The sequence below is a fragment of the Lacerta agilis genome, chromosome 2, assembly GCF_009819535.1.
Source record: "Lacerta agilis isolate rLacAgi1 chromosome 2, rLacAgi1.pri, whole genome shotgun sequence".
Classification (NCBI taxonomy): Eukaryota; Metazoa; Chordata; class Lepidosauria; order Squamata; family Lacertidae; genus Lacerta; species Lacerta agilis.
Genome location: NC_046313.1, coordinates 111,605,890 through 111,630,017, shown reverse-complemented (window position 1 = coordinate 111,630,017; position 24,128 = coordinate 111,605,890). Strand labels below are relative to the sequence as shown.

General features: G+C 48.3%; 1 protein-coding gene across 1 annotated transcript in view; it reads right to left on the bottom strand.

Moving 5' to 3' along the window:
• Positions 1-1,129: 1,129 nt before the first annotated feature.
• The window catches only part of LOC117042444 (adhesion G-protein coupled receptor G4-like), a 35,675-nt gene continuing 12,676 nt past the window's right edge, over positions 1,130-24,128 (bottom strand). Inside the window, exons 5-14 of the mRNA XM_033141991.1 lie at positions 23,818-24,028; positions 19,119-19,284; positions 18,710-18,859; positions 17,437-17,550; positions 12,828-12,995; positions 10,250-10,362; positions 7,014-7,282; positions 4,504-4,600; positions 2,961-3,250; positions 1,130-1,281 (exon numbers count right to left, since the gene is read on the bottom strand). Coding sequence (XP_032997882.1) covers positions 1,160-1,281; positions 2,961-3,250; positions 4,504-4,600; positions 7,014-7,282; positions 10,250-10,362; positions 12,828-12,995; positions 17,437-17,550; positions 18,710-18,859; positions 19,119-19,284; positions 23,818-24,028 — 1,700 coding nt within the window. The 3' untranslated portion in view covers positions 1,130-1,159. The remainder of the gene's footprint in view (positions 1,282-2,960; positions 3,251-4,503; positions 4,601-7,013; positions 7,283-10,249; positions 10,363-12,827; positions 12,996-17,436; positions 17,551-18,709; positions 18,860-19,118; positions 19,285-23,817; positions 24,029-24,128) is intronic.

The window sequence follows — 24,128 nt, the reverse complement described above, 5'->3', positions numbered from 1 at the left end:
AACCACAGAGCCTTGGGCTTGCTGATCAGAAGGTCGGCGGTTCGAATCCCCGCGACGGGGTGAGCTCCCGTTGCTCGGTCCCAGCTCCTGCCCACTTAGCAGTTCGAAAGCATGTCAAAGTGCTAGTAGATAAATGGGTACCGCTCCGGCGGGAAGGTAAACAGCGTTTCCTTGCACTGCTCTGGTTCGCCAGAAGCGGCTTTGTCATGTTGGCCACCTGACCCGGAAGCTGTACGCCGGCTCCCTTTGCCAATAAAGCAAGATGAGCGCTGCAACCCAAGAGTCGTCCGTGACTGGACCTAATGGTCATGGGCCCCTTTACCTTTACCTTTATGCCTCAAACTGCCTCCCAGAATGCCTCCACATGTCTTCTCTAGTCTAGATTACTTTAGGTCTTTCTTCAAAACTCGGCTTTTCCCAGAAGCCTTTGGGGGTCATCTCACTAGTTCCCCATGCCTTATTGTAAACTAAGCCAAAGAACTTGGAATTAAAGCCGTCAGATATTCTTTCCATAACTTCCTTCACCTCCTTCTCATCTGCCGCTGCCTCCTCTGTTGTTTAGCTGTGTCTGTATGAGATTGGAATCCCCCTGGGACAAGGACTGGTCATACTTGGAGTTTGTAAAGCCCTAAAAAAACAGAACCACCACACAGAGACACAGACACAGCCTGTGCCTTTGCTTAACTTAAATAGATTTCTTTTTTAAAGGCTTGCTGTTGCTTTGTTTCCCCTTTAACTGCTGTTTCACTATATTTAAAGCCCTGTATATGAGCTTCTTGGGCTTTTTTAATAACTCGTTTTAATTTTTGTTGCATTGTTTTAAATCATTTGGTATTTTGAGCCTTCGTTGTTGGCCACACTTAAATCTATTTTTTCTATTTAAAAAAGGATAAAAAATGGGATGTTCATTTTAAAATATAGTAAATATTAATCCTAACACATATCATAGGATACGGGATTGGTGTATTGTATCTGAGGACGTTCGTAGGGGGTCCAGTTCCCTCACTCTCTGTGATATAATGGCCTCTTATTGGGCAAGGCAATGGCTGGGCTCCTCCATCACAGCCCCTCCAGTACAGGCAGCTCAGATGACAACAACTGCAAAAGCAGCCACTGTCGCCCTCAGAGAACAATGTCAGCCCACACCCAAGGGTTGATTTTATATATATGAGAATGTCATACCAGAACAGCCGAGCCGAAACTTTCCCAAGCAGAAATGCACTCGCCATTGCTTCCTCACGTTCTCCTTCATGAGACAGTGAAACACGAAAATGAAGAATCCTAGAGGAAGGAGCCGGGGGCGGGGAGGCAGGAAAAACATTCATTAGATTCTGCCCCCCTCCTCTGGCCACAATTCTGCCACCAACTCTTCAACTACAAAACGAGTCAGAAGAAGAAGAGTTTGGATTTGATATCCCGCTTTATCACTACCCAAAGGAGTCGCAAAGCGGCTAACATTCTCCTTTCCCTTCCTCCCTTCTCGGAGAGATTTCAGAGAAGTGTGACTAGCCCAAGGTCACCCAGCAGCTGCATGTAGAGGAGCGGAGACGCGAACCCGGTTCACCAGATTACGAGTCTACCGCTCTTAACCACTATACCACACTGGATCTCCAATAGATTTTGCTGCCTGCAGAGAGCAAGGTGGCCATAATGCTTCTGAGTTGTAGTTGCTGGAACAACAACAACAACAACAACAACAACAACAACAACAACAACAACTTATTATGTATACCCCGCCCATCTGGCTGGGTTTCCCCAGCCACTCTGGGCGGCTCCCAGCCGAATATTAAAAACGCAATGCAGCATTAAACATTAAAAACTTTCCTAAACAGGGCTGCTTTCAGATGTCTCCTAAAAGTCTGGTAGTTGGTTTTCTCTTTGAAATCTGATGGAAGGGTGTTCCACAGGGCAGGGGCCACTACCAAGAAGGCCCTCTGCCTGGTTCCCTGTAACCTGGCTTCTCGCAGTGAGGGAACCACCAGAAGACCCTCGGCGCTGGACCTCAGTGTCCAGGCTGAACGATGGGGGTGGAGACGCTCCTTCAGGTATACAGGACAGAGGCCGTTTAGGGCTTCAAAGGTTCAGCATCAACACTTTGAATTGTGCTTGGAAACATGCTGGGAGCCAATGTAGGTCTTTCCAGAGACAGTGCGCGGGCAGGTAGGGTCTCAGCCTGTGTACCAGATGGAGCTGGTAGACAGCTGCCCTGGACCTGTGCCTCTATGGACAGCTCTGAGTCAAAAATGACTCCTAGGATGCATACCTGGTCCTTCAGGAGCACAGTTGCCCCATTCAGGACCAGTGAATCCTCCACACCTGCCCGCCTCCTGTCCCCCAAAACAGTACTTCTGTCTTGTCAGGATTCAACCTCAATCTGTTAGACACCATCCATCCTCCAACCGCCTCCAGGCACTCACACAGGACTTTCACCACCTTCACTGGTTCCGATTTGAAAGAGAGGTAGAGCTGGGTATCACCCGCATACTGATGAACACTCAGTCCAAACCCCCTGATGACTTCTCCCAGCGGCTTCATGTAGATGTTGAAAAGCATGGGGGAGAGGATAATGCCTTTTATAGGGTTGCACAGGGGCCACTGGGATGAGTTTGTGGAACCGAGGGGCAGTGGCCCACAAAGGCGTGAGAACTGATGGTGTCTTCTGTCTTCTCAGGATTCAACCTCAATCTGTTAGACACCATCCATCCTCCAACCGCCTCCAGACACTCACACAGGACCTTCACTGCCCTCACTGGTTCTGATTTAAAAGAGAGGTAGAGGTAGAACTCCAGGAGGGGTGATTGTGCTCCTCTTGGACTCACATCCGGCTTGCAGGTTTCCCATAATGGACATCTGGTCAACCACTGTGAGAAAAAGGGGCTGGACTAGACGGGCCTCTGGCCTGACCCAGCAGAGCTATGGTCCCTCCTCTGAAGCCCACCCACCTGTGTGCAAACGCTTACCTTGGAAGGTGTTGCAAATGGCAAAGAGGTAGGAGAACAGTGTCTGGGTGGGCCCCAGCGAGAAAAAGGCAAAACTCCACGTTAAGCTGAGCAGGACCATTAAGCTGGCCACCCGCTTCAAGCCGTGGAGGAAGCTGTGGTTCCAGTTGCTGACTCGGCCAGGACTCTTCGTTTTCATGGTGTGAATCTGCAGAAGGACGGCGATGAACATGATGGTGTTCATCAGGAACACCAAGCAGAAGTAGGCCAGCACAGAGATGTAAAACACAAGGTCATCACGGATCCAGCAACTGTAGCAGACAAGGTGAGAAGGGAGAGAAACGCTGTTAAGGCTGCTGGCAGGGCCATTTCTTTCAGATGGGCTCTTGATAGCTGGAAGTCTCTCTTGAGGCTTTTCAATGAGACATCCATCAATGGTGGTTAGTTAAATTCATATCCTGTCCTTTCCCCCAAACAAATGATAAGACAATAAACACATCTTATTCCAGCGCAGAAGGAGACTCAAATTAAAAGCCTTGTTGAAAAGGAAGGCACTGAAGACAACCTGAATTTTATGTTGGAAATTGCAGATTAAGTTCTAGAGTGGGTTATGCAGTGGGTCAGGCTTTCTGGTTGCAAATTCTGTATGATCTTAATATACCGTATTTTTCGCTCCATAAGACACACTTTTTTCCTCCTAAAAAGTAAGGGGAAATATCTGTGCGTCTTATGGAGTGAATGGTGGTCCCTGGAGCCAAATTGCCAAGGGGCCAAAAGCAGATCCTGCTTTTTTTTTTTTACAAAGAGAAAAGGGGGTGTTGAAAGGACCCTGCTCAGCAGCTGATCAGCAAGAGATTGGGAGAGAGATAAGAGTCCCTGGCTCCCTTTCAGCCCCGCCCCCTTGCCCAGGCCTCCACTGTTGAATGTGCTGCAGAGGGAGGTTGTTTGCTTCCCCAGTGACATGTGACTGGCTGATTAGATTATCTGTCTGGAAACTGTAGAAAAGGCTCCCTTTCCTTTAGAAGCTGCAGAAATGTGAACTGAACCCCATAAATACAGAGCTTTTCCTCTTTGCTTTTCCCCCTCTGCAAAAAAACTGCAAAACTTTTAGCTGATCCTCAAAAAAACAGGGTTTTCCCCTTTGCAAAAAAAGCTGCAAAACTTTTAGCTGTTCCTCAAAAAACAGGGCTTTTCCCTTTGCAAAAAAGCTGCAAAACTCTGAGCTGATCCTCAAAAAAACAGGGCTTTCCTCCTCTAAAAACGAGGTGCGCCCTGTGAAGCGAAAAATACAGTATATGATTTGCAAAGTGGTAAAGGAATTGTAGGCTTCAGATGTCTGGGCATTTTATGCATGCAGCTAAACACACAGGGGAATCTCCTTGAGAAAGGCCAGGACCATCAATTGACCCATCAGATGGAAGGGAGGGAACAGGCTGGTGTACCGAAAAGCAAGGAAGGTTGAATTCTCTTCCCTACACACACTCAAAAAAGGGGGGGGGATATAGGTATGACCTCCTTCCTGCTGTCAGGCAGATCTGAGCAGAATCAAAGCATAGAGACTTACAAAGGTGTGACTGGACTGCTGCTTAGGGGGTCGCTTAAAACCCCATAGGAGTCTGTGCTTATAATGAGAACCGTGGAAACGATGACCGCAGGAATTCCTAATGGCAAAGGGGGAGAAACACGAATGGGTTAGCCGGAAAGGAAAAAGACCAGCATGGATGCAATTGTGACCCGACCGAGGAAGGCGAGAGTCCTCAGGAAGACCTGTGTCACCAGGGGAGTGCAGGGATGGGGGACAGGCAAAGGCACAAATGGCAAGAATTTAATTCGGCTTATCACATTTGACCTGGGAGAGTCCACTGAAATAAACACAACACTGTTGGCTCCGAGCACACGTTTAGGCCGTGATTGCACATGCCTTGAAACAGAAGAGGCGACGAGGGATTTTGCTAGAGAGTGAGCTCCCTTTTCCCGCCCTTGCCACGTACGGCCTCTGGATCAAGAGTTGTCTCCCCACCCGCAGGCTGGCCAAACGTCCCAATGGAAATTGGGACTTGCAGGAAGCAGTGGCCCCACCACAGCCACTCCCCAGGAACTAGTGTGCCATCGGGACCAAGAGACACGGACAGACATTTCGCCCACAAACATGCCCAGTCCCTTTTGGGAAGATCAGGAGGCAAGTGATTCGGCCGCGATTGCTGCACTGCAGCTCTATGATTCTAACTGGCCTTTCAGAGATATTTCTCTGCCGCTCCTGAACTTCAATCACACCTCTTCTGAACCTCCAAAGGACGCCAGAGCTGCTACTTCAGGCTGTCCATAGGGATACATGCAATCTAAGCACCCGGCAATTAGGGGCTGCGGTGCCATTCTGAGCTGGCCGTTGTTCCTTCTTGGGTTGCCAGGTGCTATTAAGCCAAAATGGAAGGCTCAGCCCTCCATGCCAAGCTGGGGAGTTGCAGGACGAGGGCCAAATGTGGCCCTCCAGTCCTGATCTCCCTGCCTGGCCCTAGGGAGCCTCCCCAGGCCAGACCATCTCAGAGGCCATGCACACACGGGGGGGGGGGGGAGAGGGAGAGGGAGAGAGAGAGAGAGAGTGCTTTCATTGGCCTGGAGTGAGTTCTTGAACTGTGCCCAGGGCCGTCTTGTCCAGGGGCGCCCCCGCGAGCCCGCCGGCATACCGGGCACCCCCTCCCCAACCCGACCCCACAGGCAGGTGGGCAGGCGGGTGCTCGCGTGCCGGCGGCACAGCCCCATCTTTAAGCGCAGCGAGCAGGGGGGAGTAGCGCGGCTCCACCGGTGGCCTCCCCCCCGCCCCCACGGGCGGCCAGGTGCTTGCGCAGCCAGCGCTCTCCCATGGACGCCCCAGACGCATGGGGGCGCCGGAAGGATCAAGCCCACTGGCATACCGGCCGCCCCCCTCCCCAATCCGCCCCTGCCCCCAAGGGCAGGCTGCGAGCCAGCCGCCCTCACCTCCCGGGAGCACTGGAAGGGCGCACAGAGCCCCATGCTGCTCCAGGGCCACGCCCCTCACCCCCTGCTCGCCCACCCCCCCTCCCGAGGGGCGGCAAGCACGAGAGGGAGGCAGCGGAGAGGCGGTACGCCGGGGGCGCCGGAGGGATCACTGCGCCACGGCGGCCGATCTCCTTAAGATGGCCCTGACTGTGACAATGCATTTGCTTACCTGGATGGAGAGGGTGTGCATAGATTTTACAGTGGTACCTTGGTTCTCAGAAGCCATGGCACTAAAACAACTTGGAACCCAAACACTGCAAACCTGGAAGTAAGCGTTCTGGTTTGCAAACTTTTTTTGGAAGCTGAACATGCTCCGTTTTGAGTGCCACACTTCCGTTTTGAGTGTTACACTGAGGTCTGTCTGTTTTTGCTTTTTATTTTGCGTTTTTGTTTTTGCGGCTCTTTTTTGTTTTGTTTTTGTGACTGTGTGGAACCCAGTTTAGCTACTGGTTGATCGATTGTGTGTGTGTGTGACTGTAGGACATTGTTTATCACTTTCATTTTATGGATCAATGGTCTCCTTAGATAGTAAAATTCATGTTCAATTGCTGTTTTTAAAAGTGGTTTGATTTTAAAACGGATTTAATTGGTTTTGCAATACTTTCTATGGGAAAGCGCACCTTGGTTTTGGAATGCTTTGGTTTTGGAACCGACTTCCGGAATGGATTAAGTTTGAGAAGAAAGGTACCACTTTATTGATGGAGACAAAGAGACAAAACAGATAGATAGAAAGACAGACAGACACCAACAACGAGAGAAACACACACACACACACACACACACACACACACAGAGAGAGAGAGAGACAGAGAGAGACACAGAGACAGAGAGACAGTGAGAGAGCGAGACAGAGAGAGAGAGAAATGGGCAGAGAGGCGGAGAGACAGATTGGACACCCCTCTGCCTTCTGCAGGGTCTTAATGCCACCTCCTGCACCAAGGGGGAAATCACATATCCCCCCCCGCCCACCGTTGGTATATGGCCCCCCGAAGATTCCTCGTGAGGGGATGTGGCCCTCGGATGGGAAGTGACCCCCTCACCCCGCCCTGCACTTACCCCAGCCAGCCAGGGAAACCTTGAGCATGTAATGCGGGACGTAAGTGTTGAAGACCCTGACCAGCGCATAGTACATGTGGACGGCTTCCAGGCCCATCCAGGTGAAGGCAGCCAGTAGGAAGTAATGAAGAGCCACGGACACCGCGATGCAGAGGCCGCGCACCTGGAAGGAGGCCAGCCAGGAGTCCAGCAGGAAGGCGAGGTTGAGCATCAGCAGAGCAAAGCAGAGGTGGACGAGGATTCTGGACGGGTCGTCCCCGCGGAGCTTGCTGGAAAGAAAGAGGTGAAGGGCTCGCTCGCCCCCTATGCTCAAGACGCAGCCCCTTTAAGTCCCCAGTGGGGCTGCCAGGCATTTGAAGGGTCTGGTGTGGGGTGCAGCACCGGAGTTAGGGCAGTGCAGGTGGGAGGTGGGGGGTGGTGGAGCCAAACAACAACAACAGCAGCAACAACAGGCCTGTATTTATACCTGCTGAGAGAAGCTCCATAAAACAGCAACGGTACCAAAATGAATTATTGTGAAAATAAGAAATTTGGGGAGGAAGGTGGCAAATTTTGTCCTTGCTCGGGGCACCATATTGCCAAAGCCTACTCCTCCTGCGTGGCAGGAACCCCACGCCACTTGCCGCAAGGAGGGCGACCGACAAACCAGATTTGGCCCTTGAAACAGGCTTATGTAGCTCCCCACACACATACACAACAGCTCTGCCAAATTTCAATGGAGGTGGGATTATAAAACAATGCCAGTTGAGTCCCTTGTTGGGAAAAGCAGTGCTGGAGACTTCATCTGGGCACCATAGCTGTCAACTTTTCCCTTTTTTAAAAGGGAAATTCCCTTATTCCGAATAGGATTCCTCACAAGAAAAGGGAAAAGTTGACAGCTATGCTGGGCACACACGCACAAAAGACGGAAAGGCCAGCTCTGAGAGCTGCCTCTCTTTTTGGGATCGTCCCAGCAGCTGGGAATGGAGCAGAGGGTGGGGTCTTAACAGCAAACTGGTGTGGGATCCCAACTGAGGTTTAGCGTTGTGTTAGATCTGGAACAGAACCTCTGCATAAGTAGGGATTCCCGTGTGTGTGTGTGTGTGTGTGTGTGTAAATGCACTGCTTGATTGTAAAAACAAAAACCCTAGCAACCTCAAGGTAAGGTAAAGGGACCCCTGACCATCAGGTCCAGTCGTGTCTGACTCTGGGGTTGCGGAGCTCATCTCGCTCTATAGGCCGAGGGAGCCGGCGTTTGTCCACAGACAGCTTCCGGGTCATGTGGCCAGCATGACAAAGCCGCTTCTGGCAAACCAGAGCAGCTCACGGAAACACCCTTCCTGCCAGAGCAGTACCTATTTATCTACTTGCACTTTGACGTGCTTTCAAACTGCTAGGTGGGCAGGAGCTGGGACTGAGCAACGGGAGCTCACCCCGTGGCACGGATTCGAACCGCCGACCTTCCGATCAGCAAGCCCTAGGGTCTGTGGTTTAACCCACAGCGCCACCCGCGTCCCTTAGCAACCTCAAAGCAGGTTGCAAAAATATAAAACAAGAAAATCAAAATAAGTTTACAACGGCGCTTTAAAACAGGCAGAAAGTCAAAATACGAAAACAGATTGAACTTTGCATCCCCTGGCATGGGAAAGGTTATGGAATGAAGGAATTGAATTTACGGCCTGTAGTGCATGAAAAGAAAATATTATGGAAATGTTATATGGGTGGTACTTAACACCAACTAAACTTGCCAAAATGTATAAGGTGAAAAAGAAGGAATGTTGGAAATGTAAAGAAAAAGAAGGAAATTTCTATCATATGTGGTGGACTTGCAGCAAAGTAAAAAGCTTCTGGGATCTGATATATGAGTTAAAGAAAATGTAAAAAAAAAAAAGTACATTTGTTAAAAAACCAGAAGCATTTTTTACTGGGTATAGTAGGAGAAGAAATTCCTAAGAGAGATCAAAAATTATTTCTGTATGCAGCTACTGCAGCAAGGACTTTATTAGCCCAAAATTGGAAGCAACAGGAATCACCAACAAAAGAAGAGTGGCAGACGAAGACGATGGAATAAGCAGAGCTGGCGAAACTGACTGGGGAAATCCGAAACAGTGCGATCAAGCTTTCCAAAAAGACTGGGGTAAATTTATACAATATTTGAAGGACAACTGTAAACAATTAACAATGCTAGCAGGACTGACTTAAGAAGACTTGTAATGTTGATGATTCTACCTGAAAGGTTCGCGTGATGGTGCCTCACGAGTAACAGAGCAGGAGCCCAAACAGTCTTTTGCAGTTTTATTGCGCAAACTATTTACAGTGCAGAGCTACAAAAAGCATGTCTGACTCAGTCGCTGGCAGAATCTGGGTGTGGCCCCTTCCGGCTTCTCCCCTAGCATAAGAACTTCAGCACCCCAAGTCTCCTCCTACCCTCCTTGCGTTTCACCCCTCTGCGCAACTGGGGGGGCCAGAAATGACATGCCTCCCTCCTGACCACCTGGACGAGGTGAGCGCAGGGTCTCAGCAACATTCCCAAGCCCTCTCCCCACCAGGCTCCCTGTTTGTGGCTCCTGGCTAGAAGAGGCGCTGGGGCCCTCAGTGGCATCCCTAAGCCCTCTCCCCGCCAGGCTGGTTCCTTCCCTCTCCTCCCCGCTGGAGGTGTGGCAGCTTTCCCCGCTGGAAGAGGTGCTGCTGCTCAATTGGCATCAGGGCTCTCTGTATGCTAACGGACCCTCCGTTCCCCTCAGCGGGCCGGGTGGCAGTTCCCTGACACTACCTTTTTATATTTTCTTTTAAAATGTGGCAATGGAAATGGATGTAATGTGAACAGGAAGAAGTATAAATGCAATGACATAGTAAAGAATTAAGGTAACCATGAGGCCGGGGGGGGGGGGAGTTAACCACCTCATATGAGCAAAAATTAACGTGAAAGATGAGGATGTATTTACATATTGTAAAATGGAAACTTAATAAAATATTATATATATATTAAAAAAGAACTTTGCACCCCCTTCCTAAGAGGGGTCCCCTTTAGCCTGAGCCAGCAGCCAGGCTCTTCTGATATTCGCATGTTGTATATTAAGCTTTTTAAAAAAACGTGGTGCAGGGAGGAGGCGGGGTTAGGATTAATTCAGTATCCAGGTTGGTCTAAAGAGCACGGGAAGGAAGGGGCAGTGAATGGGCTGGGGAGAGAAGCGGGTTAAAATCTAAGTAAATAAACGTTGCTGTAGTATAGAAAATGGCAGGTGGGTCCTACTTACTCGATGGAAAGGTACACCACTAGAGCCAAGCCGAGGAAGATGGAGGAGAGGCCACATCCCACATGGGAGACCAGTGTTAAAACCTTATCCTCACGTACCGTCCGGTATACGTCCTAGAAACCAGGGTGGAAGTGAATAGTCTCTCAGTGGAAGAGTTGGTGAGGAAACAGACCTAAAATGGTGTCTGTCTGGGCACTGCTGACTGAGGTGCGATTTTTGGGGGTCTTCTTTGGATCATGATTCCCCACTGCCCCACTTCCCCCCCAACCCCCCCCCCCCAAAGTATTCTGTGAAGTTTGGAGTGAAAGGAAATATTCACATGTGAAATATACTCTCAGTCAAGTGTGGATTTCATGCTCTTTATTCAGCTCATTGTAGCGAGGAATGCAGTTTCCCCAAAACGTCTGCTTTATATGCACTATTTACACAATGGGCCCCACGTGATTGGCTAATTCCGGGATACTCCTGTATGCCAATCGGGTTGCGGATTCACTTCCACCTGGAGCTGGTTTGGGTGGCTCCTGTGGACCAATCAGACTGCTGCATTCTGAATCCTATTGTTCTAGGACCAATCAGACTGCTGCATTCTGAATCCTATTGTTGTAGGACCAATCAGACTGCTGCATTCTGAATCCTATTGTTGTAGGACCAATCAGACTGCTGCATTCTGAATCCTATTGTTCTAGGACCAATCAGACTGCTGCATTTTGGATCCTATTCAACTCAGTACATAACACCATGGGACCTAAGGCCAAAGGATGAGCCAATTCTTTCTTCACCTCATCCTCGTTCCAGCATTCTGATACCTCGCGGCTCATGCTTCTTCACTGCAAATTTTGGAATGTCTGTAAGTGATGGACTGTGTGTGCAAAAACAGCTTGCAAGACCCCCCAGGAGCAAATTTTCCATGCAATTATGCAAATTCCATAAATATAATTTCAAGAAGTAGTATTACGAGTTCTGGCTTCAACCTGTACCATGTTCCTGGTTGAAACTGTTTCCCAAAATCTGCCGTTTGCCCCAGCAGATATAAACGTAAACATACCAACCTATACTAGTTACCGGTAGTTCAAAATGATCCAGTGACATCATGGCTGTGGGATGGGATTTGACTTGTGGGGCAGGGGCGGGGGGGGGGGCACATTTTTAAGCCACTATACCAGCTCTACCAGGCCAAAGGTACTGAATCCACAGCTGAAGCCCAGCCCTCTTTTCTGATGTTGAAGATAGGATTTTAAAAGAAATACAACCACTGCTTTTTTCGGGGGTGGGGGGAACGCAGGGGTACACATACCCCTAAACATTTTGTGAATCTTTGTACTTTTGTCCATTTACTGTATTTATTTTTCCCAATTTGAACTATAAAATGGTGATTTTCTTGAGTCAAAATGAGAGTCCGGTATTTTCCGGCGTATAAGATGACTGGGCGTATAAGACAACCCCCAACTTTTCCAGTTAAAATATAGAGTTTGAGATATATTCGACCGCAGATTCTTCACCCGGCATACAGGTGAAACTCGAAAAATTAGAACATCGTGGAAAGGTTCATTTCTTTCAGTAATTCATAGAATCATAGAATCATAGAATCATAGAGTTGGAAGAGACCACAAGGGCCATCCAGTCCAACCCCCTGCCAAGCAGGAAACACCATCAAAGCATTCCTGACAGATGGCTGTCAAGCCTCTGCTTAAAGACCTCCAAAGAAGGAGACTCCACCACACTCCTTGGCAGCAAATTCCACTGCCGAACAGCTCTCACTGTCAGGAAGTTCTTCCTAATGTTTAGGTGGAATCTTCTTTCTTGTAGTTTGAATTCAACTTAAAAGGTGAAACTAATATATGAGATAGACTCATGACATGCAAAGCGAGATATGTCAAGCCTTTATTTGTTATCATTGTGATGATTATGGCGTACAGCTGATGAGAACCCCAAATTAACAATCCCAACTTTGGGGTTTTCATCAGCTGTACGCCATAATCATCACAATTATAACAAACAAAGGCTTGACATATCTCGCTTTGCATGTCATGAGTCTATCTCATATATTAAACTCCAGTAGCTAATGAAAACAATTGCTTACATAAATGGACTTTTCCACGATATTCTAATTTTTCGAGTTTCACCTGTGTAAGATGACCCCCGACTTTTGAGAAGTTTTTCCTGGATTGAAAAGTAGTCTTATACGCCAGAATATACAATACCCCTAAACTTTTTTTTAAAGTTACAGGTGGGTAGCCGTGTTGGTCTGCCATAGTCGAAACAAAATAGACAATTCTTTCCAGTAGCACCTTAGAGACCAACTGAGTTTGTTCTTGGTATGAGCTTTCGTGTGCATGCACACTTCTTCAGATACACTTCTTCTGGACTTCTGTTTCAGTGTATCTGAAGAAGTGTGCATGCACACGAAAGCTCATACCAAGAACAAACTCAGTTGGTCTCTAAAGTGCTACTGGAAAGAATTGTCTTTTTTTTTTTTAAGGAAAAATACAACTATAGAACGAAAAGAGCCATTCCGTGCTGTCCTTTGCAGGAACCACACGGGGCAATTGGTTCCGACAAAACAGTGGCAAAAACTTACCAGCAAGACTCCAAAATGGGTCAGGTGGCTGCAGTTGCAGATTGTGTAATTTGCATTTGTGCGTTGCACCTCACACCCTGACGTATCCCAGCCTCCTTGGTTATCTGTGCAGCAGAGAAGAGAAGATTTTTTATCAGCAGTTACTTGTCCCTCACCATTTATAGATCTCTCCCAGCAGAACACGGGGGATGTGTGACTCTCTGCAGAGGCTCATGCTGACTTGGGGTTTAGCTGCAACCCATCACAGGGAGGGGCGGAAAGGTGCTAAGCTTCTCATGCTCCCACCATGCACTTCTCAGATCGCCCACTTAAGATCGGTGTTGCTAAACTTGTGGGAGAAAGAAATATTGAAATTTGTGCTTTACTTGGCTGCATCCCATTTAAAAAGAGGCGTAATTCTCCGCTGCCTCGAGCTGTTGCGCTGGAACTTTGAAGTACAGACGCACATTTGAATGCATCAAAAAATTATTTCAGTTACAGCTCCCCTCAGGCTACTCCTTCAAATCATGCAACTCTCGGCAGAGCCGTCTTAAGGGGATCTGCCGCCCTGGCGCGGCTATCCCTCCGGCGCCCCCGCCATGCTGCCTCTCCGCCGCCTCCCTCCCGCGCTTGCCGCCCCTTGGGAGGGGGGTGGGCGAGCGGGGGATGAGGGGCGTGGCGCTGGAGCGGCGCGGGGCTCTGCGCGCCCTTCCAGCGCTTCCGGGATGGGAGGCGAGGGCGGCCGGCTCGCGCTCCCGCGCGCATCCGGATGGCGCGGCGCAGCCGGGCGGCGCGGCTGGGCAGCTTGTGCCCCATCGGGTGGGCGGCCGGCTCGCGCTCCCGCGCGCAGCCGGGCAGCTCGTGCTCCGCGCGCAGCCGGCCGCCCACCCGATGGGGCACAAGCTGCCCAGCCGCGCCGCCCGGCTGCGCCGCGCCATCCAGATGCGCGCGGGAGCGCGAGCCGGCCGCCCTCGCCTCCCGTCCCGGAAGCGCTGGAAGGGCGCGCAGAGCTGTGCTCCTGTGCTCTGCTGGGCAGCCAGAGGGCGTGGCGTGGCCGGCCAGCTCCCTTGCCGGGAGTTAGAGGGCGCTGCCGGCAGGCGCTGCCAGCGGGGCTGGAGGACGGAGGCGCCCTCCAGGCCATTGCGCCCTGGCGCGCCGCGCCACCAGCCCCAATGGATGAGACGGCTCTGACTCTCGGCTATCTTTGAATTTGCTGCATTTTTGCCTAGAAGTCTTGACCTAAATATTACATTTGTTCTGGGTTTAACAATAGAGGGTCATACTGAAGTTACTCACTGTCACATTGTGAATTGTGCTATTGGAGCAAACCTAACATTTCGCCCTCCATCCCGGTTTTAAATAAGTGATGATTTGCTGCCTGTGTCCAGTCGGTGATGTGTTAAATGCTCTCATGGGCAACAGCTAAAACCATAAATCAGAATTTAACTGCTTATTATTACAGTGGTACCTTGGTTCTCAAACGCCTTAGTTCTCAAACAACTTGGAACCCCAACACTGCAAACCCAGAAGTAAGTGTTCCGGTTTGCAAACTTTTTTTGGAAGCTGAACATGCTCCGTTTTGAGTGCCACACTTCCGTTTTGAGTGTTACACTGAGGTCTGTCTGTTTTTGCTATTTATTTTGCGTTTTGGTTTTTGCGGCCCTTTTTTCTTTTTTTTTTGTGACTGTGTAGAACCCAGTCCAGCTACTGGTTGATTGATTGATTGATTGATTGATTGTGTGTGGGTGTGACTGTAGGACATTGTTTATCACTTTCATTTTATGGATCAATGGTCTCGTTAGATAGTAAAATTCATGTTCAATTGCTGTTTTTAAAAGGGGTTGATTTTAAAACGGATTTAATCCGTTTTGCAATACTTTCTATGGGAAAGCGCGCCTTGGTTTAGGAACGCTTTGGTTTTGGAACCGACTTCCGGAACGGATTAAGTTTGAGAAGAAAGGTCTCACTGTATTGATGGAGACAAAGAGAGACAAAACAGATAGATGGACAGACAGACACCAACAGAGAGACAAAGAGAGAAACACAGAGAAAGAGAGAAATGGGCAGAGAGACAGATGGAACACCCCTCTGCCTTCTGCAGGGTCTTAATGCCACCTCATGCACCAAAGGGGAAATCACATATCTCCCCACCCACCGCTGGTATATGGCCCCCAGAAGATTCCCTTTGAGGGGGTGTGGCCCTCAGATGGGAAGTGAACCCCCCACCCCACCCTGCACTTACCCCAGCCAGCCAGGGAAACCTTGAGCATGTGGAACCCAGTCCAGCTACTGATTGATTGATTGATTGATTGTGTGTGTGACTGTAGGACATTGTTTATCACAGGCTTCCTCAACCTCGGCCCTCCAGGTGTTTTGAGACTGCAATTGTAGGTTGAGGAAGCCTGGTCTATCACTTTCATTTTATGGATCAATGGTCTCGTTAGATAGTAAAATTCATGTTATATTGCTGTTTTTAAAAAGTTGTTTTTAAAAGTCTGGAATGGATTAATCCATTTTGCATTACTCTCTATGGAAAAGCACACCTTGGTTTTGGGACGCTTTGGTTTTGGAACGGACTCCTGGAACGGATTAAGTTTGAGAACAAAGGTACCACTGTACTGTTTTCATGGGCTACTTTGCATGGCCTAATCTGGGTCTGGTCCTGCCACATAGCTTGGTAAAGTGACCTGCTTCAGGCATGATTTGGCACCTGAGTGGAGCAGCAAGACTTGTCAACGCAGGAAAGGCAAGGCTGTGGCCTTCCAGATGGTGATGGGCGACAGCTCCCATCCTCCCTGACCAATGGTTGTGCTGGCCGCTTGGCCTGAAGGGGGTTGGGGTTCAATCACATTTGGAGGCCTCCCATCCCTACATTGAAGAATTCCTCTTAGTACAATTGGGGTGGGGCTCCATTTTGGCTCCACTTTAGGCAGCTCATGTTCTTCTTAAGAACATTAAGAGCAGCCCTGCTGGATCAGGCCAGTGTCCCATCTCATCCAGCCTCCTGTTCTTCCAGATATGATGGCAGATTTGTACACAAGAGCACTCTCCCCTCCAGTTGCTGGTATTCAGAAGCACTGCTGCCTCTGAGGAAGAGCACAGTCTTTGTGGTCAAAGAGACATGCTGTTGTTGTTGTTCAGTCGTGTCCGACTCTTCGTGACCCCATGGACCAGAGCACGCCAGGCACGCCTATCCTTCACTGCCTCTCGCAGTTTGGCCAAACTCATGTTAGTAGCTTCAAGAACACTGTCCAACCATCTCATCCTCTGTCGTCCCCTTCTCCTTGTGCCCTCCATCTTTCCCAACATCAGGGTCTTTTCTAGGGAGTCTTCTCTTCTCATGAGGTGGCCAAAGTACTGGAGCCTCAACTTCAGGATCTGTCCTTCTAGTGAGCACTCTGGGCTGATTTCTTTAAGGATGGATAACAAAGAGACATAGATCCAGTTACAGGTGGGTAGTCGTGCTGGTCTGCCATAGTCGAAACAAAATAGAAAATTCTTTCCAGTAGCACCTTAGAGACCAACTGAGTTTGTTCTTGGTATGAGCTTTCGTGTGCATGCACACTTCTTCAGATAGAGAGCCTTATTCTTCAGATAGAGAGCCTTAAGAGACATAGAGAGCCTTATTGCTCCCCCATGAATTTGTCCCATCCTTTTTTTAAAGCTGTTCAAGTCTTGGATCAAATCACCAAATTCTCCCTGGGAGCAGAAGCAAGTTAACACAGTTTTGAATCGATGCTGAACAAGATGGAGAGACCGTCCAGTTAAAGTTAAGGTAGCTGCATTTGACACAGCTGGCTTCTGCTGGAGAGGACAAGACGGGCAGACTCTGGATTAAAGGAAGGAGAAGATACCAACGCAATGATGCCCTGTTTGCATACCGCCTGGGAAGCAACAGCAGGGAAGGCCTGTTTGCCTTCAAGCTCTCCCTGTGGACTTCCCAGGGTCACCACGGAAATCAGTACAGCAAACTAGATAGACTTTTGTTCTGGCCCAGAGCAGAGCTAGTTATATCCTTCATACTCACCGTTCTTTTTAAAGTTCCAAAATACACAGTGCACAGACTCATTACCCTGAAAAGCAAAAGGAATGGCTTAGAACATTGGTGGCGAACCTATGGCACATGTGCCAGAGTGGGCACTCGGAGCCATCTCTGTGGGTACGCGCACCATCACCCCAGCAGGGCTGTTGCTGGGGGTTTGCAATGTGGGCAGCCGCTCCCCCCCCCCCTGGGCAATTGAAAACAGACAGGCCGATCGGTTAAGAGGCAGATAGCTATTTATGTTGTTAGCTACAGGTAGGTAGCCGTGTTGGTCTGCCATAATCAAAACAATATAATTTTTTAAAAAAATTCCTTCCAGTAGCACCTTAGAGACCAAGTTTGTTCTTGGTATGAGCTTTCGTGTGCATGCACACTTCTTCAGATACACTGAAACAGAAGTCACCAGACCCTTATTGAGAGAGTGGGGAGGGGTATTACTCAGGGGGTTGGTGGGAATGGGTGATTGGCTGATATATGTGGAAAACCTGTTGACGACTGTTAACGACTGCAATTGGTCTTTAGCCATCTCACCCCTTGCTTTTTCCTGTAAGCCCTGCTTGTGCAACTGGAGACAACAGGATACTATACCGTCGTTGAGTTTATATGTTGTAGAATTATATTCACTGGCTCCGAGAGGTTTTGAACAGACACATTTTCAATACTGGCGCCCACAACATAGGTGATCAGATTTTTATTCTTTTCCTGTAACAGACAGGTGCAAAGTTTCATAGCTTGGGAGCCAACCATTGATAAACCAAACCAAACCAAACCAAACCAAACCTCTCTTTTTTCTCTTTTACATTTTTGGTTGAATGAGCAATTTGCAAAAGGTCTGAATTAACTGTCAGCCCTACCAGCTCTTCCTCTCCCACCCACCTCCTCTTTTCCTTTTAAATTGTTTTTTTATTAATTTTGGGAAAGAAAAACAAGAAACAGTACCCACCAAATTTCTAATAGGTCCATATCCAAACATCTTCCAATATTTGGCTATAATTAAACAACCACTGCCACCAAAAAGATGGTCAATTCTTTGTTTCTTAAACCCTTATTATTTTTAAATATATAAAGCAAAGAAAGTATTATTTTAAATATAGAAAGCAAAGTTGTTTGTCCGTTCCCTCCCCCCCCCCTACCACTCTACATTCTGCAGTTACTGAGCATGCTTACTCCTTCCTGGCCTGATTTGGAATAATTTTTCACCCCCTTTAAAGATTTTTGGTGCAACTTGCTTCTCGTTCTCACTTGGGCTACAATTCTGGTGGGCCTCACCACCCAAGTTAGCCATTATAAGGAGTGCTGTTAAAGTGCAACTGTTAGCAGATGGTTCCTCGGCCCAATTCAACCTGTCTTCAGAGACGTCCCTGGTCTGGACTCCCAAATATTTTCCGCATGTACCCCACCAGAATCAGCTGTTAAAATCTGCCAGCAAAGCCCTTTCTCCAGACACCATCCTCTCATGAGGTGAGAATGCTACCTGACAGGAGCGGGGGCTTCTCTGTGGTGGCCTCTGGGGCAACCTTGAGAGACGCGCTCTGTCTTCCTCCCCAGCCTCTTTGACAGAAATATGGGATGTGGAAACTGAGATTGTCTGATTGTTGATATGCCTGCTTTGGATCTGTTTTGGAATTTTAAGAACTGTGTACACTGCCTTGTGAACCTATGTGGAAAATAGGGAGGGAGGGAGGGAGGGAGGGAGGGAGGGAGGGAGGAAGGAAGGAAGGAAGGAAGGAAGGAAGGAAGGAAGGGCAGTCAAAGGACTAGGCTGAAGGTCAACTGAAATGTGAAAGAGAAAGATTCTGCAGCTTCCTCTTGCCATTTGCTTCCTGATCTGCCTGTGCCATTCAGCGGTGGCCATGTTTACCTGAAACGGCGAAGTTGTTCCGAAGAAAGAAAACTGGATCTTTGTGTGATCTTCTGCCTCAAAGGACTGGGCCCCCAAGTAATGTCTCAGCAGTTCTGGCAAAAATATGGATGCCAGGGCGATTTCAAAGGGTGCCTGGCGGATATCAATCTGCGTGGAAGAGAAAATGTTTGGGGGCTAAAGTCACCTCCAGACAAAACTACAGATGGTCACATATCGTCATCCTCCTCACACCTGTGTGCCTTTCCAAGTTCCCTATGTACATCTAAGCCACACAGTCCAGAGAGCAAAGCCCATTTCCACCCCATTTTTCACTGGAAGAGTGGGAGAATTCGACTTAGCAGCTCTCTGGATCTGGCAGGAACCGGTTTTGGGGCAGAAGGACAGAGTCAAAAGAAGGGCCTCTTACCTGTGGATCCATTGCAGAGTCATAGGATGTGACCCCAAAAGCAACTCCCTTGAAATTCACGGGATCTGGGCGCATCACAGCCAAAGCCAACCTCGGGAGAACGATGGACTCACTTTTCCCACTGAAGTTCAGCTTGAAACCTATTTGTTCCAGCACCTGTAAAATGCTAAACAACAAAGGGAACAAAACAAGTGAGCTTTGTTTTATGGCTCTCACTAGACCGTGGGATCCCCTTCTCTCTCATTATTGACCTATGTAATATTCTATTTGGTTCCTACTATACCAACATACACAATGCAAGGGATATGTCCATTTGGGGTGGAGTGGGGAGCAATCTCTTCTGGCCCCTTTGCAGTTGGAGATGTGGTCCTGTGTGGATAACGCAGAAGATTATTGCAATTTTGAGGAGATAATGATCTGGCATGGTCAACTCTTCCTGTCTGGTTATCTCTTCCTGATTCTGGTTTCTATGTTTTATTACAGTGTGGTGTAGTGGTTAAGAGTGGTAGACTCGTAATCTGGTGAACTGGGTTCGCTTCCCTGCTCTGCCACATGCAGCTGCTGGGTGACCTTGGGCTAGTCACATTTCTCTGATGTCTCTCAGCCCCACTCACCTCACAGAGTGTTTGTTGTGGGGGAGGAAGGGAAAAGGAGATTGTTAGCTGCTTTGAGACTCCTTTGTTGTTGTCGTTTAGTCGTGCCCGACTCTTCGTGACCCCATGGACCAGAGCACGCCAGGCACTCTTGTCTTCCACTGCCTCCTGCAGTTTGGTCAGACTCATGTTGGTAGCTTCGAGAACACTGTCCAACCATCTCGTCTTCTGTCGTCCCCTTCTCCTTGTGCCCTCCATCTTTCCCAACATCAGGGTCTTTTCCAGGGAGTTTTCTCTTCTCATGAGGTGGCCAAAGTATTGGAGCCTCAGTTTCAGGATCTGTCCTTCCAGTGAGCACTCAGGGCTGATTTCCTTCAGAATGGATAGGTTTGATCTTGCAGTCCATGGGACTCTCAAGCGTCTCAGCACCATAACTCAAAAGACTCCTTAGGGTAGTGATAAAGCGGGATATCAAATCCAAACTCTTCTTCTTCTTCTTCTTCTTCTTCTTCTTCTTCTTCTTCTTCTTCTTCTTCTTCTTCTTCTTCCTATTTCCCTTGTAAAAAGGTGATGTGTTGATGGCACTGGGTCAGCAAAGCCTTTGATGTATAGCCTGGCATTTTTGTCTTTTGATGTAGAGCAGCTCTAGTTGAACCTGTATTAGCCCAACAGGACACAGGTCTATAAAACATCTAGTTTTGGGGGATGTCAAGCAGAAGCTCAGCACAGTCTATCAGCTGTAGAGCTGTGCACCAAGACAATCTGGGGTATACTTGGCAACTCCTTCAGCGCTTCTCAGTGGCAGATTGAAGTGCTGTTTGGTAATGTATATTTTGCTTGCTGTTTGGAATAAAATCTTTAATCTTCTCACCCACTTGCGTTTGTATTGCTCCTGAATCTTAATTTTAAAAGAACCATCTTGCATTTGGCAAGACAGGTCCAGGTTCCAGTCTCTTCCTCTCTCCACAAGTTGCTGCAGGTAGAATTACTTTGCACAGGTGAGCACTGGCTACTAACCACGGTGGCTCTGCCCTGCCTCCACACCTGGAGGCAGCAATGATTCTGAGTCCCAGTTGCTGGAATCCACAGGTGGGGAGACTTGATTGTGGGCTTCCCTTTGGGGTATCTGGGCAGCCATTTAATGTATTTTTAATCTTTTGTTGGTATCCGCCCACAGTAGCTGGGGAAACCCAGCCAGACAGGAGGGGTATAAATTTGTTGTTGTTGTTGTTGTTGTTGTTGTTGTTGTTGTTGTTGTTGTTGTTGTTGTTGTTGTTATTATAGGATGCTGGACTCGATGGGCCATTGCCTGTTCCAGCAGCCAATCTCTTCTGATGCTCTCACTGAATTAAGTGGGCAAATGGAGGACAGGAGCAAATCATGCCTCCTCATAGCATTAGGAAGCCTGCCTCCAGTTTCACAGTTTTTCACACCATCTGCTACCCAAAAAGGTGCTGAAGTGAGAAACAAAAAAACAAAACAAAAAAAGACACTTGTTTGGTCCTGGTTTGGAAGCAGCCTCCAGATTTTTCAGTTCGGCTTGTAGCAATTGCAAACTACTTTCCTAGTAAGTACTTGCATGCTCTTGCAAGCATCTTGGATCTAGTTGTCCTAAGGGTGAAGGGGAGGGGATAGAGCAGCCCACACGCCCTTGTCTGGATCCCTGGGATTCCGCTGCCCTAGGAATCTTCCTGTATTGCCTATGACCATGGGTGTCGTGAGGGGGGGCGGTGGGGGCGGGCCGCCCCGGGTTCCAGGGGAGGGGGGGTTGACACTTGGGCCAGCCCCGCCCCGCCGGCAGGCCCTGAGCAAGCCACGGAGCAAAGCCGCTCCGCCCCACGGCCCGTCCAGGGTCCGCCCGCCGGCGCCGCTATGGGGCTGCCCCGTCTGTGCGTCAGGACACCCCGCCCCCAGGGGGGTGCTTCCACATGGCAACGCCGCCCCAGGCACCCAAGAGGCTCCTTACGCCTCTGCCTATGACCCTGATGTGAAAAAAACAGCCTGATTTAACTAGGGAAAAGGCGCCATGTGAAAGCTGCTACTCAGATCACTACAGCTTGGGAGGCTACAGTAGGAGGGGGAACACTGTGGGGAGAATCACGACACAACCCAGTGCTTTTTATTTGGCAAGTCTATAGTCTATTTTCAGCACACGCGTAGTCCCCCCCTCCACATAACGTTTGATTCCCACGTGTTTAAAAAAACGAGAGGCTGAGGATCCCACATTGCATTTCAAAGACCCTGACAATTTTAGGCACCGCCTCCATATCCCAAACTCATCCCCCTGCCACGAGATTGGTTTAGGTCCATCCAGGGTTGAACCTGCGGCCCTTGGAGTGAATCTGGCTGCCAAAATTGATTTGTTCTACAGTCGGCAAGCTTTAAATGAGTTGCAGCATTTTGATTCAGTTGCCAGCCCCCATTCTGAGCGTTTTCATCAGGGGGACCATAGCACTCCCAGTGCTCTTGGGGCCTGGTCTCACCACCCGCCATGATTCTGAGGAGGATTTCGCCCCTTTGGGGATTCCTAGCATGCAGGATCCAATCTCTCTTTAACACACAGAGGGACGCCACTTCCAGTGCATCCTTTTCTGTTCTTCTTAAAAAGTTTGCATCCAGAGATAACAGAGTCCCACTGGTTCTCTCCATTCCAACAGTTTTCTGTTGTGCCCACTATATTGCTATAGATTTGGGGGGGTGGGGAACCCCCTAACCCTAGAAATTATTAAATGGTACGGATTTTGATTATTTCGAGTAGTGGAGGGAAGATTGGAGGCCAGTGGAAAAGTACAGGCTAAGCTTCCTTTCAAAGACAGGGCCTCACCTGGGATTAGGGACATTAACATGACAAAAAGTGCTGATGGTCCTTCTAAGAGGATCTTGGGCCTGGGAGAAAGAAGGTTGCCAGGGTAACTGGGTGTGAAGTGACAGGAAAAGAGAGTCGAAACAAAATAGAAAATTCTTTCCAGTAGCACCTTAGAGACCAACTGAGTTTGTTCTTGGTATGAGCTTTCGTGTCCTGAAGAAGTGTGCATGCACACGAAAGCTCATACCAAGAACAAACTCAGTTGGTCTCTAAGGTGCTACTGGAAAGAATTTTCTATTTTGTTTTGACTATGGCAGACCAACACAGCTACCCACCTGTGAAAAGAGAGTCCTTAGTGAAGTGTGCTGGGAAGAAGGAGAGAACCAAGAGAGAGATCCATCTTGGGCAGGCTGGCTGAAGGCTGACTTGGAGAGGTGCTTTTGACTGCTGTGGGGAACAATTTCCTCTTGAAAGGACCATGCTGTGAGATCCAGACTCCCTCCATGCAGACTGCATGCCATAAAGGAGGGCCCTCTTACACTAGCCCTTCCCTGACAAAGTTTCCTTTATCAATGTTGGGGTTTGGGTTTGGGGGGGGGAGTATTACAAGGGAGTATTAAATCCCCTAGCCAGGCTTTGCAAAGCTTGTCCCCTCCAAATGTTTGTGAACTACAACATGGCTGTATAATGTGGGGGCTGATAAGCGTCAGAGGCAAATGGGAACAGGAGTACAAAAAACCCTGGAGAATAACCAGCTGGGCAAAAGCTGTCCTAGTCACACTTTCAAATTTGTACTTGCTTATAAAGTGGTAAAAATGTAAAAAATGACAGATATAATATGTATTATACTAGATGTATGAACCGTTGTAAAAGCAGCGGAAGTATAAGTAGAAAGTATTAGTGAAGGCTTTTTGATGACTTTATCTTGTCTTAATCTTCCTCTCTGAAGATTTCCTTTTTTTTCATTCTTTGCTTCCTTTTTTCTTCTCTCTTTCTCTCTTTTTTCTTCTCTCTCTTTGTTTTTTTCCCCCTTTTTCTCCTCTTTTTCTTCTTTTAATCTTATATTCCTTTTCTTTTTTCCTTTTGCTTTTTTCTATCTATCTAAGATATGAGGGATTTATTTCTTTATTTTCTTATGTATATGTGAGAGTGCATTTGTATATGCATATGCTTGCATGTAAATATATTTTTATTGAATAATAAAGGACTTAAAAAAAAAAAACACACACACTTTCAAGTCACGCAAGGATCCTTCTTTTCTGTGTGGGTAGTAACTGATTCTCTGGCAAGACCCCCTTACCTGTTGATCTGTCCTTGCAAGCCCTGGGCGTTGGTAGCCTGTGTCAGAATGATATCTATTATTTTTAATGCTTTCCTCGCCAGTGCCTCACTGATCTCCTCACAGTTGGCAATATCAGTGAGCTTGCTCACAAGGACCTCGATTTTTTCCTTACTCAGCTTAGAAGAATTCAGCAGAATCAAAATGTGATCTGCCACTTCCTCGGCGTTTTCTGCAACAGAAAAAAAAATGCAAGTAGGTTTTTCTTCCTCACGAATGAAGGCACCACAAGGAGGCTACTTGGTCTTGGTATGGGGACCAACATGCCTCTC